Source organism: Pocillopora damicornis, chromosome 1 (genome assembly GCF_964200805.1).
Source record: "Pocillopora damicornis chromosome 1, jaPocDami1.2, whole genome shotgun sequence".
Lineage (NCBI taxonomy): Eukaryota > Metazoa > Cnidaria > Anthozoa > Scleractinia > Pocilloporidae > Pocillopora > Pocillopora damicornis.
In genome coordinates, this window is record NC_142670.1 from 19,797,482 (window position 1) to 19,814,382 (window position 16,901).

The following is a 16,901-nucleotide window of genomic DNA, read 5'->3' on the forward strand; positions in this document are numbered from 1 at the left end:
TGATGGGGAGGACACCACCTCCGTTTTAATCTCCGACACAGAAAGTCGATTGAAAGCCCTTTGCATTAAAGAGATCAAAGGGATCATGATTCTTAGCCGCGTGCAATGGATAGAAGAAGGCGAACGGCCCAGCGAGTACTTTTTTAACTCGCAAAAAATTAAAGCTCAGAGATCTCAAACCTCTCCTTCCCAGAGGGGATCGAAAAAGCGTACATTGATTTTTATTCCCAGCTCTTTTCTGAAGAGCCAATTGACACAGCTTTGCAGATGATCTTTTGTCCTCATTGTCGTGTCAACTTTCTTCTGATCAAGCGTCATCTTGCGAAGGCCGGATGACGCTTGACGAAATACCTTCGTGTTAAAGAAAATGAACAGCAATAAGGCACCTGGCCCCGACAGCCTTTCTGTTGAATTTTATGTAAAATTTTGGGATTGGCTAGGTCTGTACCTATGCTGTGTCCTTAATGTTTGTTATCATGCTGGAGAGATGTGTGAGTCTATGAAGACAAGTAACACGCGCGTCATCTTCAAAAAAGGTGATCGTAAAAACTTGAAAAACTGGTGACCAATTTCTCCTCTAAATGTCAATTCCCTGTCTCCCTCGTTGTACATTCTCTGCGTTGAAACTCTCACATGTAAGATTCGAAATAATCCACATATCAAGGGCTTTCTCCTTCCAGGCACACAAGGTTTATGTTATAAAGTCAGTGTGTATGCTGATGATATGACCTGTATCGTCAAGTCCTCTTGTTCCCTCCAGTGTTTCTTTAATATGATTAATGTGTATGAGGGCAGATCTGGAGCTCGTCTCAATGTCACAAAAACTGAGGCCATGTGGCTGGGAGTATGGTGTTCATGCAGCGACCAGCCACTCGGCCTCAAGTGGGTGATGAAAATGAAAATTCTAGGTGTTGTTTTTGGACATGATACCGATGCAGACAATTGGCGACCAACACTCGACTTGTGTGTCCCTAAATGGGTTATTTCAAAAGTTAACAATCTGGTCTGGCCTTTCCTTTGGGGATCTCGCATTGAAATGGTTAGCCAGATGACCTGCCACCAATCCCTTGGGAAAGGTGGTCTTGGCATTTTTAATTTTCAGACCATTAATTAATTTTCTGTCTGTAAATATCTCATCCGTGTTTTGGTTTTGCCTCATTTAGTGTCCTCTTGTGCTGGGTCTCCTTCATTGGTGTACTGCACAGAGGTTTTGCTTGCATGGCCCTAATCTGGGCGTTTTTGTGTGGTGTTTTTGTGTCCTCATGTGCGGGGTCTCTTTCATTGGTGTACTGCACTGAGGTGTTTGCTGCGTGGCCCTAATCTAGGCATCCTTGTGCATTGTATTAGTGTCCCCCTGTGCCGGGTCTCCTTCACTGGTGTACTGCACAGTGTGGGTTTGTGTTGTATGGCCCTAATCTGGGCGTTCTGTGTTTCTGTCTTGTGCGATTATGGTGTATTCTTTGTGCCTTGTCAGTCCTGTGTCTATGCGGAGAGGAGGGAAGGAGGGGTCCCTAGAGACATAACGTGTCCTAAAAATCTATCGTACAATGTTTTAGGTCCGTAGGTGTATGTATCTAGCGATAAAATCTTACAGTAAGGAGATACCTAATGGATCAGCCTCTGTGACTGTCTGCGGGACTCGCAAGGGCTTGTGGGTGCAACCTGCGACCTGCTTCTATCCACCATAAACCATGGAAAGGATCCCTCAACCACCCCCCTCACCAAGGGCATGCTTCGGCATTGCTTCTTGGCCTTTTGGCTAAAACAAGTGAGTTGTTGCTGTGCCCTTTTGGGTTTCATAAGTTTATTTACGTAAGCTTTTCTTCGATTTTTGGTTATTTAGTTCACATGTCAGTTGATTCAAGTGAGGCAATTGTATCAGAAATGTCTTTGCCATGTGAGGACTCTACTGTCAGAGAATAATAAGGATGTATTATTGCCTATGCCACCTGAAGATGATGGTATGCTCATTGGGAGTGTTGTGAATGGGGATTTGTACATGTTGAGAGCTGCTCATACCGTCTTGTTTAGCTCGCCGCCTTGCAGACAGCCCACTGTATCCTTGGAAAATGTTATGCCGCAGCGCCCTAAGACAGCCTTTTTTACACCGGCAAGGTCGGTTTTTGAAGCACTTACCAACACAGATATTGATGGCAGCGAAATTCATTGTTTACAGAAGAAACTTAACGGTGAGGTCCTCATCACCTTTAAGTCTATTTCTTCTAAAGAAAAGCTCCTTTGACTTAGTTCACTAAAGGTAGACTCTAAAAATCTTGTAGTCCAGGACATTGACAGGCCTCTCACCTTTTTAACAATTTACAATGCAACTTTCAAGCTCTCGGACCTTGCCATAATATAGCATCTTGTACCTTTTTGCAAGGTGCTCCATTATCGTCATGGCAAGCACTTCCTTTTCCCTAATGTTTTTAACAGCCTCCGGCATTATTGCGTTCGAATTATCAAACCTATCCCAAGTTTTCTGTGGTTCGGGAAGTACCAAATTTTCTTGACTATCAATCCCAAGTACCAACTTGTTGTAAATGCAACCACGCCAATCATTTTAGTAGCGCCTGCCCAAATAAGATCTGCTTCAACTGTGACCAACTTGGCCACAAAGCCTGTGAATGTTCTCTGCCAACCTTATGCTGCATTTGCAAAGAAGAAGGGCACTTGGGTGTCAATTGTGATTATTCCTGGTTCTTCCCGACAATTGCTCCAACGGATGAATTAGCCGATGGTCGGAGTGAGGAGTGTTTACCGCTTTCATCTGCACTGCCTGCCATTCCTTATATTTCTGCTGTTTCTGAACGATCTCCTTCTCCTGTCGTGTTAGCCACCACCGATGCCACCCCATCTTGCTCTAATGACTTGCCTGCTTCTGACGTTTCCTCACCTGTTTCACCTATGTTTAATTCTGATGGCCTCTTAACTTTGATCGCATCTCCGCCGGATCCACCTTGACATCGAATTCCTGCTCTTTTACCTGATTCTCTTGCGGCTTGTTCTCGTTGATCGACTTTGCCAATTCCTGTTTCTGGACACACCAAATCTTCAGCATCTGTGCAACCTGCTCCTATCGATCCTTCTGCTCCTGTTTTGGAGTCTGACATGGAGGTCACTCATGATTTAAAACGAAAATCAGCGGAAAGGTGATGAAAATAAAAATTCTAGGTGTCGTTTTTGGACATGATACCAATGCAGACAATTGGCAACCGAAACTCAAGAAATAAGAGAAACATCTCGATATCTGGAAATCTCGCTCTCTCTCTCATCAGCAAATCAGTTATAATCAATGTCATAGGCATTAGCAAACTTCTTCATCTTTGTACTGTTTTGTGTCCCTAAATGGGTTATTACTTGGGCTTTCCGAAGGAAACACCTGAGGTGTAAATTCGGCTTTGTTTTTTTTCCTTTTTTTGCATTCAGTAACAAAACACAGTTCCACTACAGGTTTACAACAGCGAAGTCTGTATAGGAAGCTCTTGCGAACGCTGATATAGAAGCTACGGAGATTCATTGTTTACAACACCAACTCAAAAGTAAGGTTATTGTTACATTTAAGTCTGTTGCTTCTGAGGAGAAATTCCTCCGCTTAAATTTGCTCGAAGTTGGTTCCAAAAACTACGCTCTTCAAGATGTTGATGAGCCCCTCTCTTCCCTTACTATCTATGACGCTCCTTTCGAACTATCTGATTTGGCTATTACCAAATGCCTTTCTCTTTTCTGTGAGGTCTTGCCTTGTCAATGGGAAAGCATTCACTCGCCCCCAATATTTACAATGGCTTGCGGCATTACTGTGTTCACATCTTCAAGCCTATCCCAAGTTTTCTGTTGTTCGGCAACCATCAAATCCTTATTAAATACAACTCTCAGGTCCCTACATGTCATAAGTGCAATCAGCCCAGGCATTTCAGCAATGTTTGTCCAAACAAAATTTGATTTAACTGTGATAACATGACGTGCGAGATTGTCACCTTCCGATGCTGTATTGTATATGTAAAGAAGAACAACATCTTGGGTTAATTGGGAATATTCGTGGTTCTTTCCCCAAACCTGTGGTGCTTCTACATATGAGACCAGCGATGTTTCTGTCAACTCTTCTGATGACGGGATGAGTGAATAGGGCCATAGCGAAGAGTATGGGCCCCTCGCCTCTGCTCTTCTACCAGCATCTGCCGAAATTTCTGAATTGCCATCTGTTAATGTCAAGGAATAACCACCTATTCCAGCTGCTTCGCCTGCTCTCGACTCATCTTCCACTCTGACTGCTGTCTCAACCGATTTGCTGCCTACCACTATGCCTCTGCCTTCTCTTTCTGATGATTCACTGTCTACTGAAATCCTGGATTCTCAAGGTCTTTTGATCCCTTTTAAAACTCCGCTGAAACTGCCTCCCCATTGAGTGCGTGCCCATCTCTCTTCTTCTACTCTCGATTCTCTCTCTGCCTGTACTTGCAAATCAACTTCACCCATTATTGTCACTGGAAAACCTCGTTCTTCGTCTGATCCTCCTGCTTCTCCTGTCCATGCTGTTCCTCCTCTGCCGTCAGAAACTCTGGAATCTGACATGGAAACCACCGTCCATCTGGAGAGGAAATCTGTGGGCGCTTTGCTGAAGCGCATTAACAGAGGGAAAAGCAAATCTAAAAAAACTCCTAAGTGCTTTGTGTTTAAGTGAGAGTCCTTTCTCTGAGCTTTCAAGCTTCTAACTGTGAATGCAAGGGGTTTTGGTAGCCCCTTCACTTATAATCTTTTGTTTGATTTGATCGAGACTTCCAACTGTCATGTTTGTGTTGTTCAAAAAACTTTGGTCAGTTCTGAATCCACCATCAAATCCCTGTCTCGTAGATGGCTGGGCTGTAGTTTTTGGTCTCCAGCCTCTGGTAGACAGGGTGGTGTTGTCACTTTGATTTTGTCGAAATGTTCAGATGAAATTGTCTCTTGGAAAAAGGACTCACATGGTCATATCATCAGTATTTTGATCAGGAGCAACGATGTAGACGTTAATTTAGTTAATATTTATGCTCCCACTAATCTTGCAGAGCGAAAGATTTGCTTTGATTCTCTTCACGAATTTTTATTCCTTCCACTGTGATCATCATCACAGGGGATTTTAACTGCTATGATGATGCTCTTGATAAATCTGGTGGAAACATTTCTATTCACAAAGAATACGAGTCATTGAAAAATGACTTTGTGTAATTTGCATCCCAGCTCAAGGAAGTTTATGTGGTTTAATTCGTCTCCATCTATTGGACACAAATGTAAGCATCATGAACCTAACATCGTACATCGAGAATAAAGATGTAAAGGAAGCCCTAAGTGGATACGGAAAATTTAAAAGCAAAATCATAAGACTCAAATATAAATCTGATCATGACCTTGCTGGTCTAGTGAATGGAAAAAGATCAGTCAAAAGGGTTTTAGAGAAGAAATCCATTCCATACTTGCTGAGAATAGCTGGGGAATGGTGAAGGGTCATACACAACAACAAACAGCCCATCTGTAGTGAATGACAAGAAGTAGGGCATACTAGAAAGCGATGCCCAACGGTTAAATGCAGAGTATGCAACGAGTTGGGGCATATGTCCTTTGATTACGACAAGAAAGAATATCCACCTGAAAACAACACGGAGACAGAAAACAATGAAGAGGAGAAAAGGGAAGATTAATTAAGTGACGAGGAACCAGAAGAAACAACTGAACAAAAACCTGATTTGATGTGATTTGTGATACAGTCGAAAACTCTATCCTGGCTTCAAAACACCCCAGCATTTCCACTGTAGATGAGGAAACATTCCAGGATAATAAGAGATCTGTTTAAAGAGAAGATCAAGGGGAAATCCATGACAATAAAAACTGCAAGGGAGAAACTAGCTCAAAATGTGCAGCTGAAGGATAGCAAGCTGAAGAAGATTCTTGGCAAGATGCGGATGTAGCACTTTTCCTTCCTTCACACAATCAGAGCTTGTGAACCTCCCTGACAAACAAGACAAGGAGAAAGAGTGGAGAAATCTCTTGTCGTCAAGAAAAACCGACCTTGGGAAGTACATACCAAAACAACAGAGGCAAGTGGTGTTCATAACCGATTTTCATCTTCAGAGCTTCATAGGCTGAGAGCTACGTTCAAAGAGATGATCATGACATCTGTACCAATCACAAAGCCCAAGGTCAAAGAAATTCTTTAAAAGGAAGATGGAGGAAAGGAACTCTCACAAAAAGCCTCGTTAGAAATAATTATTGTCTCCAGAGCAGTCATCATCCACCTGAGAGAAGTCAGGGGTTTGGGGTGACATTCATTCATTACAAAACTGAGGCTCAACTAATTCAGTGAGTTAAGCATTTCTTCCTTTCGTGGAAAAAGCATAGACCTGGCCAGATTCTTGGCCTTTTAGATGGGGTTGATTAATTTACTACTCAATCTGACCAATATTTAGGCTTGGTTCACATTTTGATAAATATCTCATTACCTCCAATTCAGTACCTTTAGTGATTCTTGTGAAAAGTTCTTATGTCTTTTTAAGATCATGATTCAATTTATTGTGTCCTGGTTTGCATAAATTTGATTCTCACAGACTGGGGTTTGGCATCTGAATTAAGACCTCCAGGATCCTTCTTTTTTCCAAATGATCTCAGAATACAATCTCTTCCATTCATCAATGGTGGGATTTTGTCAAAAAATCTGTGTGCCATGCAGTAATTGCCTTTAGTAAAAGTAAACAATGTAGATTTACACCTTCAGATGAGACTGGGGTGGTCTTATTTTAAAGACAATTCCAGTCCCAGGGCTCTCACCCCAACCAAGTTCTGCACCTCAATTCTTAAATTTCTGTCTGATTTGGTCACAAAAGTTCAATGAGATTCTAGTTTTAACTTTGACTCTCTTTTAACTTTTAAGGTATTTTTCCTGTACATAACTTTATTACTAACAAAATTAGTGAAAGTAATAATAGTAATATTAGTGAAATGCCTCAAAGTGATTTAAGAAATAGTAGTAGCAGTAATGAAAAACTTCAAAATAGCAAATGTAAGAATAGTCATCTCAGTGAAAGTAATGACAAAACTAGAGAAAATAGTGATAGACATACAAAGTTTTTCTTCCCCTGTGGAGGCCAAGGATTCTGTAATGGGATTGGGAATCAATCCAAAAAGATTGGCTTTGTGCAGTGGTTGCCGTCTCTCTGTGAGTGCTGACATTGTCTGCCTCCAAGGGACTCAATATTTTTCATTGAGAACATGGTTGCCTCTAGACAGACATGTGGGGTTCCTTGGAACTTTATTGGTGAAAATGTGGCATCGCTGCATGACCTTGTTGATTACACTAATGAGTCTGGCCTCCCCCTTCACCTTCACATTAAGGACCAGACAAACAGTGTGTTTAAAGGAACAGCGGGTTTAGAGGAACAGTGGGTTCAGAGGACCAGAAAAACAATAACAATAGAGGACCAGAGGTACACTTGAAAAAGAGGAACTGTGGGTTTAGAGAACCAGAGGTACAGTAGGTACAGAGGACCAGAGGAAGAGTAGGTGGGGTTGAGAGGAACAGTATAAAGAAAGAAAACATGATTTAAAGAAACAGGAATTAAACGTAGGTCTATTAAGATAGGCTTGCTTAGAATATTACTGTACTTTTGATTGTAGGATGCTAAACTTGAGCTAAATGAAAAGCTTACTCTTTGGAAGGTGGCAACTATTGCAAACCTCATCAGACTTTGTGCTGCAGATCCAAGACAAGGACATAGAGAGTGATTATTATCTTGGGTTATGCTGATAAATAGCCCCTCTGGAAAGACCATACGGGCTCTACTTGTCACAAAGTAAACAAGCATTTGGGACTTAAGGCATGGATAAGATCTTGCCTTACTCTTAGGGCAGCAAAGTGTGTCTTTAATACCGTTATTAAGGCAATCCTCTGTTATAACAACACTCCATGGGGTGAACTGTCAGCCACTCCCAGCAAAAAACCCTTCCACTTCCTTTAAGGCATGACTTCTCTAAAGACACTTTCAGTGTTTTAGAGTGGGCTGAGTTAGAATGAAATAGAAAAGACACAAATGTGTTTTAGTATATAAATGCTCAAATTAGCTGGTACCCCAGTATTTATGCAACTATTTTATAAAATTTTGGATTAAAACTCAATTTTTACCATTTTGTATTTTAACATTCTTACATCCTGTATTTTTTAATTACTTTATTGGATTTTTTTAATTATGATACTATTTGGTCCAGGGCCCCTCTGGATGCCAGCCTTACCGCTGATTGGACCACCCTGGTAAAATAAAGTTTACCTCACCCGTAACAAACTTCTTTGTAGTGTGTAGCCTCTGGGTGAACAAGAGTCTTACCCTTAATAAATATTTTGGTAGTTAGTTAGCCAAAAAATTTCAATCAAAATAATCTAATCATTTTCATATTTTAAAAAAGACACACGTGCATAAACTGATACTTTCCAGGGGCCATAGCCAGTATGGGGCAAACCGAGGTACTAGTGACATTTTTTTCCAACAAACAAATAAATAAAGGAACCAACAATCCCATCCAGCGAAAGTGCCATCTATCTGACAAGACCTGTTTGATTGAAACATTCAAAGCACAACGATACCAGTAGAGAAATATATTCCCTGCTCCTGCCACATAACTGTTCATGTCACTACTGCAGTGAAGAGGGTCCCTTAACTAGAGGACAATAATCTGGAGTTTTAACTGCAAAGAAACTGGTCACCGGATTCATGACTGTCCTTGAACTGCTCTTTGATCTATCCACCGGGGGTCCACACGTGACGCTTTTAGAAGCCCTGTTGTTTGTCAGTGTAAATGTCAAAATAGCTGCACATGGTCCCTCATGGTATGCCGCAGCAGCAAAAACCAAATCTCTGGAAGACAATGAATACACAAAACAAAGAGATACAACAAACAATCGTAGGGCCCACAACTCGCCACCGATACACTTCCAGCAAAAGGAACTACTGAGAAAGATGACAAAGGTGACACATTAAAGCAAAGAAATCATAATAGGGAGAAGACTGAGATAATAACAGAGAAAAAGAGAAAAATCACAACTACTAGTGTCTTTGTGAACAAAGCCACAAAAAGTTAAGAGAGAGTTCGAAAATATCATCAAAGATAGAGAGAGGAGCACAACGTAGAAGAAATTCTGGGCAGGGGTGCCACATTTCTGGATTAGACCTCAAATAAATGTGCTACTGATAAAGTGAAAATTACCCTCCCAGCTTCACAAGCCAAAAAGGCAGCAGTTCTGGAAAGCTTAGTGAGTAACCCTAGAGCAAGAAAGCAACTGGAAAAGAGGGGAGTGGTTACTACACCAGAGGAACAAAGCCAAGTAGTAACACTAAAAGGATTAGTTTTTGGCATTTCCAGCAGACTTGACAAAGTCAAGGCTTCAAGGTCGGTCAAAAGAGAGCAGCATTTACTGCATTTAAATCTTTGGCTTTTAGAGAAAATATTTAGAAGTCCAGAGCTAAAAGATCCTTAAGGTAACTAGTTAACCTTAATGAACACTGTTAATAAAGCCATCAAATATCAAGAAAGACACACCCAGCTGGTTTTATACTAAGAAAAGGTTCGGCAAGATGCTATACTGAAGGAAGATACCAAAAAAATCTTAAACTACTGGGCTTACACAGCAAGTCGTGTCTATCCTTAAGACAAAAACAAACTTAATTATATGATTTGTATCAATACTAGTTTGATATTTCATTTACCACAAGCAATGTTGTTTATTGCAATGTTACTGAACTCATAGAATGTCCATGTTCCGTAATTAGCCATTTTTTTGATGAAATAATAAGTTAATCAAAATTAGGACGTAAACATAGGCAAATTTTTTAAATATTGCCCCTTTTTCCTCCTTTCTTCATCCACTCAGTATTTTCCTATAAGAATTCGTATATTTGATTTGAATGTGAAGGTACATAATTTTACTTCTCATTAGTTTGTAACTGTTGCTAGATTGTGATGGTGAGATTTTGAGAATGTTTCAGTGAACTTTTCAGATATGAATGATGCTGAGATCGAGAAGAGCATGGAATGTGCACAGCCTGATGTGGATAATTCTAAAGGCACCACCTCTCCTCCAATAAATGACTCTTCCTCTTTGGTCGATAGTAAGTCACAAACATCTCTAAAGGCCTCAGAAAATACAGCTGCAGATACTGATGGACTCCATTGGGCTTAGGATTTTGATAGCTTCTATGATATGCCTACACACCTATCATCTGCATTATTGACATTACCCCTAACCATCTTTGACACTTTAAAGACTGTCCATGCCTGATGAAGAGAACGACTTTACATTCTTCTTACTATCTGATCAGTTTTGTACATACAATAAGCTAAATAAATACACACAAAAAATTCACATTATGGGCACTTCAATAAACCAGAAACACTGCAGTACCTTACAGACTTAACCATGGCTGAATTCACAGACAACTCCCTCTTTAGTGCAAATTTCAAAGGTCAAATACAGATCCCAGAGACTACTAACAACCCTCCTACGAGTGTAACCACTACCAGCTTGTCAACTTCCACTGCTTCAAAACAGCCAAGGCATCTTACAGGTCACACCCCCTGGGACATGAAATTAGGGGAGCAATGAGAGATGGTGCAACAGTAAATTAAGCTGGACTGCATCAAGTCATGTTGTTCTTCCCCAATATTCTTAATGTCATCTGTTTCTCACACACAATCGATAATGTTGGGAAACACTTTGAATTTAGTGTCCTATACACACCATGTTTTCTCTCAGTCCAGCTGCTCAGCTGTTGTGGAGATTTTTGATTATCCAGCTACTGCTAAAGTCTTAGACATTGAGCTTGCTGCTACGATTGATGCAGACAAGCACTTTGTTCAAGCAACTTAATATCCTGAGGGGGATGGTCCCTTAGTATTTATTTGCTATGAGCGTTTGTCTGCATTAGCACATGCAATAGACATTGACTCTTATCCAAACACTAAGGCCAAAGCTCGCCAACATGCAGGTAGAAATATGGCATTGTACAACCAGTTAGTTGCTCAAGCAAAGGCATGTATCAATCCAGGCTTCCGCTTTTACCAACAGAAATTCAGTGTGCAATTCCATAATATTGTCCGTGCATTTAAGGCTACACACTTATTCTGCCCAATACAGGTGCAAGCACTACATCCAACTGCTGCATCAGTCCAGGAACTAAAGCAATTTAGTTTCATTACTGATGCAGAAGTTGTACAGCTTGTGGAAGAGCTGCCAAACTATCTGGCCATTGCTGATGGTGCAGCCATTGAAACAGAAGAAGGCAAAGTACAGTGGTGGGCTACACATGCCACTGCTCTCCCAAATTGGTCTGCTGCAGTCAAAAAAATCTTGTTGGTGCAGCCTAGTTCAGCATCAGCTGAACGAATGTTTAGCCTGCTGCAAAATGCATTTAGCAAGCAGCAAGAGGCAGCATAAGAGGAAACAGTGGAAACATTGGTCATGTTACATTACAATGACAATAAGCACACATAAAATCTTGAATTACATGTCTGTAGAGGACTAGCTGGTGGTGCAAAACATTGACCAACAGGGACAGTGCTCTGTACTACATCCACAAAGATGTAAATATTGAAAGACTATGGTTTTATACCACATACACTCGTGTATGCCAGAGAAACTTTATATATTTAATAAGCATATTAGCAAAGTTTGTTTTGTTCGCATATAATCACGTGGCTATTGTAATAGAAAGCCAATACAGAGAATCAGATTTTTATGATTTGGGTTGAGAGAGACTCAGTCTTACAATATTGACGAGTCAGTATGGTGTAATTATGTATATAATATCTATGCAAAGTGAAATCTATTCATTAAATCTTTATTTAAGTTATTAATTAATCTCTTACACAAAAAAATTGAAAGCAACTTTTGAGCAACTTTTGGATTTTAGGGCAACTTTTGAGCAACTTTTAGAGTTTTGGAGCAACTTTTGAGCAACTTTTAGAGAAAATTGGAGCAACTTGTGGACAGCCCTAACAATGTCCACTCTATACAAAATAAACAAGAGAAATTCTTTTCAGAGCCCTCAGTAAAGTTCAAGTCCTCAGCACTTTCAGGGCGTCTCAACACTAGAACACACCATCACATGAATCATGCTTTCCTTCAACAGGTTCTGGCGAGATTATATTTCAGTTCTGACTTCTGTTGGTGGGTTCGGGTTATTTACACAAACATAACCTCCTCAGTTATCAACAGCTGCTGGCTCTCTTTGTCCTTTCACCCAAAAGGCAAGGATGCCCCCTTTACCCTCTCTTATATTGCCAGGTAGATGAGACTTAAGTCAAGCTATCTGACAAGACTCAAGCATTCAGGGAATTCAAATCCCTGACTCTCATAATTAAGTAAGCAATGTGTCTCAATGCACCAATGAAACCACCTAAATATTGGCAAATGATTACTCCATTGTCAAGGCTTTTAACATTATCATTTTGTTAAAAAAAATTAAAAACAGACTAAGAAATGGGCTGAAAACTTTCCATTCTTATCTTGTGTTTCTCTCTTTCACTTTTCGTCAGTAATAATTACAATAATTGTATTAGTTTTCCCAATAGTACCGGTAACTGTATTTAACTTCATTGTAATAGTGACACTGTACAGTAATTTAAATGTCTTATTATTAATATAATTAAATTGTTTTTGAGCGATTATGTTAATTTTGGTGAAATGCTCACAACAGCAATTGCACAGCTGTTGTTGGCCAAACCTTGTTTCTGTGTAGTAATTTTAATTATGTCTGTAACTTGTTCTTTAAATGTGATTTTAAAAAAACAAACAAACCAATAATTAACATTTTTGAGTAAGGCTCTGGCTCACAGCTAGATCCAAAGAAAACTGAGGGCTTAAGGATTGGCTCACACCTGGATTGCCAACAACCTTAAAATCCTCAGCATTTATCTTGGTAATGCTAACCTTAATCAAGCTTATTAGATGGACTGATTGGCGAAAATCAAATTATTTAAAAACCTTAATCTCTGGTGTTGTCCCACCCATCGTTAAAAGGCAAGTCCATGATTCTTAATACTCTTGACACCTTTGGTCTCTAATACATGGTTACCATGGTAACTATGCCCAAATGGGTCTTCACAACAGTCTCTAAAGCAATTTGGAACTTCTTGTGGGGTGGGAAAACTGAATTGGTTTAATGTGATATCTTTCATCACACTTGAAAACAAGGAGGTCTGTCTGTCATCAACAAATCATGGGCCCTCAAACTCCATTGGGCTCCCCTTGTTGGGGATGCCACTTGCAAAAAAAAAAGTAGGTCTGTTTCACCTCATATTGGATCGGCTCTTCTCTGAGCTGTAGAATTAGGTGACTACCTTATTTGATGATTATTGGCTTAAAATATGTCAGAAGATTCGTGTGATTGATGAATCAAATAGTAATATTCATTTTTTTTTGCAAAAGATCATATGATATAACAGAAAATGGCTGCATTTTTTAATTACATTACCATTTCTTGTGTTCATGGACTGTTCATTTGCTTAATTTGGGCACCCAAAATGTACTAGATTGTGTCTAAGAGCACTTAAATTTACAAAATTTAGTTTAAACGTTTGAGAGAAGTTGTTTTTCATAAGTACAGATAGTTTTTTTTGACAAGCTAGAGCCTTGGAATCTTGTAAAATCAACTTCTAGGAGAATACAGCCAATAAAAACCTTAACACTGTTACTTTTGTATCATCAGATTGTGTTTATGATCTAACCTCTGGTACAGAGATTCTGAAAACCATCATCTGCCAATGCTTTGACTTTGCACAAATAACTCTTTAAATTAAACCTCTATTACTACCCACATTGTCTCAAGAAGGAGGATTTATAAATCACTTCTTGGGAAAAGTTGTAACTCAGCAATCCAAACACAAGCAGGGACAATTTATCTCTTCAGTATTTTTCTGCTTAATATTCTGGCTCATATCATGTGATTTTAAATAACCATGGTTTCAGTACAAGAAGAAAGACAATGAAACATCACAGATTAATACCCAAAGCTTTTAATAACCAGTCCCAGCCCAAGCACTTGCATATAAATGTACACGAGTCATCCAGGAACTTAAGATCTACTGATGGTGCTTGAGTACAAATCCAACCAAGAGCAACTACTTTTTGAGACCATGCTGCTACTCTTTTAAACAAGCTCTCAACTGATTTCAGAAACAATGTGGAACTTGACGTTTTTACCAGAGGTTAAGCACTCTCTGCTTGGCAAAGCTTAAGCCACTAGAATAGATCAACCTCCTAAATTTGTAGACCAGTTTCTTCCATTTTTATCCATGATGTAATATGGTATTTAACAATGATACTTTTTTAAATTTTCATTTATCCCTCATTTAACCATTTCAATTGATAGATGTACAGCTACCCTCTAGAGGTGTTATCAATAAAACACTATTATCATTTCTATACCCATAGAGAAAGTGCCAACTCGTCATTGACGCATGCATATGAAGAATACCACAAATAAGTTGGCTGAGTCCATCACCAAGAACCTCTTGTGGTTTCAGTACCATTTGCAACTAAATTTTCCCTTTTGCAGTAAGCAGCTACAGCTTCACTACTACTTTAAGCCACTAAGGTAATGAATGAAAAGGTTTTTGGCACCTTTTAACTTGTCTACTAAAAGATTGTTTACCAAAAAATAAATTTAAGAGTCTTAAATACAACAATGAATTTTCCTTTACAAAAAATTTCAAAGGTGCAAGTGTAATTAGCTTCAATACTCTGTCACTACCTCAATCAAACACCGCCACTTTTCCCTTTGCAATCAAAAGCCCACAATGGAGCAGCAGACAATGATTATTACGATCATATCAATCCAGACAATATTTCACATTGAAAGAGCTAATTAACAATTAGAATTTATCAAAGGTTTGCCCTGACCTCAAACAACACACTAAGCCTTGCAACCTTGCAGTTAAAGTCAAGCTTGCTCTTTGAGCCAGTACCTTTGCCATCCCAAATGTCATATGATTACTAGTCACTGCCAGACAAACTACCCACCAGAAAGAAGTCACAGACAACACTTCCTACTTTAAGAAGCCAGATTAAAGACAAGAAACACTGTCATTAAAATCAACCAGCATCCCCAGATAAACATGAACCACTTAATTTTGAAGGTCCAGAAACTCTGCAGCCAAACCCAACCACTACTACTACTACTATAAAAGAACCAGTGAATACCAAGCCAAGTGTAAACACCACACAAGAAGAAAAGACATCCATGGCTTCAGCGGTTTCTTGTAGGGGAAGAGAAATTAAGAAACCAGCATGCCACACATGGAGTTTGAAGCATGTAAGACATGAACAAAGATCACAGGAAAACCCGGTGATCTTAAGCATATTTTTGTTTTGTAATTATTTGTTTAATTTCCATTTTTTTTTAATTCATTGTTTCCTTGCCACTGTATAAAAACAACACCTATAAAATCTACTTTTCACATCTTTGTGAAGACAAACTTGTTTTACACCAGCCATTTCAGTTTAATTACCACTATCACAACCACTGGTAAACCATACCTTTGCGCGAACGCTTTTTCCGAAATACTTTTTGGTTTTTTTTTCCGTTTTCGTACATGTATTTTAGTCAATTCGAAGTTCATGACGCAAGTTGCATTTTCCCCAACAACAATAAAATAGGAAAGAAAATCTTGATGTGCGCGAGTTACGAAGGAAAACTTGTCGCAAAATAAAGTTAATGAATTATTCATTACAATTTCCATACAACGTGAACTCCCAAATTCTGGATTTTTTTTCCAGGAGAGTTGTGAAACCATAAAATCAATGTTAAGTTTTATGTGTGTCTTTAACCAGAGGTATCGCATTTTAACCTATTTATGCTCCTTCGCTCTTTGCGTTCATCTCGTGTTCACGTTTAACGTAGCAAAGTGTGTACAAGCAGGAATGTGACCAATTTAGCTTAAAGGAATTTGAGCTTCATTTGAACGAACGTTTAACGTACCTTATCCTCCTCGTGTTCAGTGTATCTGTGTTCCATGTTTTCTACGTCTTTTTGATGTAAGGAGTTTATCTGTAAGACCAACGTTGAAAAGTTTACTTCAAGGCGTTCGGACCTTGTTTTGCAAGTGTGTGTTCAAGCCATGTGTTAAACCACGAGAGCTGGACTGCTCAACGAGGTCCACGACGAAGGGCAAAAATACTAGCAAGGCTTCGGTTTCATGAGTGTTAACCATTCACTCGAAAAAAAACAGCTTTCAAAAGGTTGTAGTAGATGGGAAGCAGCAAATCCGTCAACAGGGAAAATTCGGCGGCCTGCTTCGAAATCAACTGCGACCTCGCATTGCCAGAATTTTAACCGAGGAGTACTAGAAACGAGTTTCCGAGAATCATTCGTTGTCAATCCTATTGGTTAGTAGTAAAACCGAGCGAACAGTCGAGGAGTACTATTGACAAGTTTCCGAGTCGGATGGTTTTCGGAAATTGTCGGCTATTACGAGGGTCCATTTACCAACAGTCAACGTTCTAGAACTAGACACCAACCTGTTTAGTCACCTCAAATGTAAAGAATACAGTAGAGACACCTACGATGGCGAAGGTAAAAGATAATCTTTAATAGTTTTGCCACAAGAATGTATGTTTTGTTCTGCGTTTGATTCGAGAGATCCTCTAAATCAAAGGTTCCTTAGTCGGGTCATAGAATCTCGGATAGCTAACCTTTTAACTCGCGAGATCTGATCGATAATTCTCCCTTCTTAATCCTGCTCATTTACTCATTAATAAGTTACAAGAAATTGATGTTAGATCAAGAAAACAACTTCTGCCGGATAACTTTGAGTATTCTCATTACCTACTGGCTGGATAATGAATGAATATTGTAGGGAGAGGTTGAAGATTAATCACTTATGGGAGA

The 16,901-nt window shown here is 39.4% G+C and overlaps 2 protein-coding genes across 2 annotated transcripts; one reads left to right on the forward strand and one right to left on the reverse strand.

Moving 5' to 3' along the window:
* Window positions 1–1,130: 1,130 nt before the first annotated feature.
* LOC149052619 (uncharacterized) lies at window positions 1,131–16,316 on the reverse strand. Its single transcript, XM_089204945.1, has 2 exons — window positions 15,993–16,316; window positions 1,131–8,873 (listed from the first exon to the last, which is right to left on the reverse strand). Exon 2 carries the CDS (start codon window positions 3,108–3,110, stop codon window positions 2,787–2,789), a length of 324 nt encoding a protein of 107 aa, XP_089061071.1. The 5' UTR covers window positions 3,111–8,873; window positions 15,993–16,316; the 3' UTR covers window positions 1,131–2,786.
* LOC149052620 (uncharacterized) lies at window positions 8,888–13,918 on the forward strand. The gene has a single exon (XM_089204891.1). The coding sequence runs from the start codon at window positions 11,009–11,011 to the stop codon at window positions 11,447–11,449; it is 441 nt and encodes a 146-aa protein (XP_089061017.1). The 5' UTR covers window positions 8,888–11,008; the 3' UTR covers window positions 11,450–13,918.
* Window positions 16,317–16,901: the final 585 nt, after the last annotated feature.